This window comes from Mizuhopecten yessoensis, unplaced genomic scaffold (genome assembly GCF_002113885.1).
Source record: "Mizuhopecten yessoensis strain PY_sf001 unplaced genomic scaffold, ASM211388v2 hete_35939374, whole genome shotgun sequence".
NCBI lineage: Eukaryota > Metazoa > Mollusca > Bivalvia > Pectinida > Pectinidae > Mizuhopecten > Mizuhopecten yessoensis.
Genome location: NW_018481433.1, coordinates 1 through 1,402, shown reverse-complemented (window position 1 = coordinate 1,402; position 1,402 = coordinate 1). Strand labels below are relative to the sequence as shown.

General features: G+C 43.1%; 1 protein-coding gene across 1 annotated transcript; it reads right to left on the bottom strand.

Moving 5' to 3' along the window:
- Positions 1-286: 286 nt before the first annotated feature.
- Positions 287-779, bottom strand: LOC110444008 (histidine-rich glycoprotein-like; the record flags this gene model as incomplete). Its single annotated transcript, XM_021488450.1, has 1 exon — positions 287-779. A coding segment is annotated over one exon (493 nt), but the record flags the coding sequence as incomplete, so codon positions are not given.
- Between the last annotated feature and the right edge of the window lie 623 nt (positions 780-1,402).

Genomic DNA, 1,402 nt, shown 5'->3' with positions numbered 1-1,402 from the left:
GATACACATGCAGTGGGACACAGTAGTAGAACAGTGTTCTGAAAGCAAGGAAGAAACCAACCCCGATTCTTCAGGGGGCACAATTGTTGCCTCTTACGATCATGCAGTAGGGTGCAGCAGGCCTTTTCTTTCCCCGAACCTGCAAGGGTTTCAAATTATGTCGGACAGAAGTGATGAGATACGGAAGAGGTATCTTGTGTTTGAATTAAAATAGTAGATCGATTGAACGACACATTTTTCGCAAACCAAAATAAGATATTAACATCACTCACCTGTTGTGGTATTCCTATTGGTTGACGTTTTGATGGTGGTAGTGGTGGCTGGAGTTGTAAAGTCGTTGGTTGGCGTTGTAGTGGTGGTTGGCAATGTGGTTGTGATAGGTGCTGAAGAGGTGGTTTTGAGCCTTGTAGACGTTGTGGTAGGCGTTTTGGTGGTTGTTGACGATGTAGTGGTGGTTGGCGCTGTAGTTGTGGTAGGCCTTGGGGTGGGCGTAGGGGTCGTTGTGGTGGTTGGTGGCGTTATTGTGGTGGTGGATGGCGTTGTAGTTGTGGTAATTATTGTAGAAGTTGTAGGCGACGGTGTGGTGGTTGGCGGCGTTATTGAGGTGGTGGATGGCGTTGAAGTTGTGGTAGGTGTTGTAGAGGTGGATGGCGCTGTAGTGGTTGTGGTTGGCGTTGTTGTGGTGGTTGGCGCAGTAGTTGTGATTGGTGTTGTAGAGGTGGATGGCGCTGTAGAGGTGGAGATGGATGTCATCATAGTTGACGTTGTGGTAGCGGCAGCTGATGTTGTTACAGTCAACGGAGCAGTTATGGCCGAATCACAATGTTGCTGACAGAGACACTGAAATAAGAAATACCATTCCTGTGTCTCATTCACTTACTAAACTTTCAAACCATTGCTAACCTACTTAAATCGTACACAGCTGTGAACAAAGGGTATACAAGGTGTACATGTTGAAATTGGGATAATGTTTTGTAATATTTAACACTGTATAGAATTTGCACTATATAGCCCTACCAAATGCACACGGCAATGCAATAGTGCCATGGCCAACGTGTTGACGTCATTATTGTAACGTTGGATACTACAGTTATACATATTCATGAGCATATTTCAATTTCTGATTACTCCACAAATGGTAAATATCAGTATTGAACTGTGTTATTACATACTTAAAAGTTAACGCGAATGATACTGTTACAGGCAAAACAAATTATAATGCACCAGCACGCTTATGGTATTTGACTGCAAAGCTGTGTCTGCATATATGTTGCATCATCCAGTTCCAATGTTTAATTGTGAAGTTTAATTAACTATGTTAGAAAGATTGGTTTGGTTTAGTATTGTGTTAACGTCATATCAACAGCTTTGGTCATTTAAGGACGGTCTCCCCTGTGTGCAA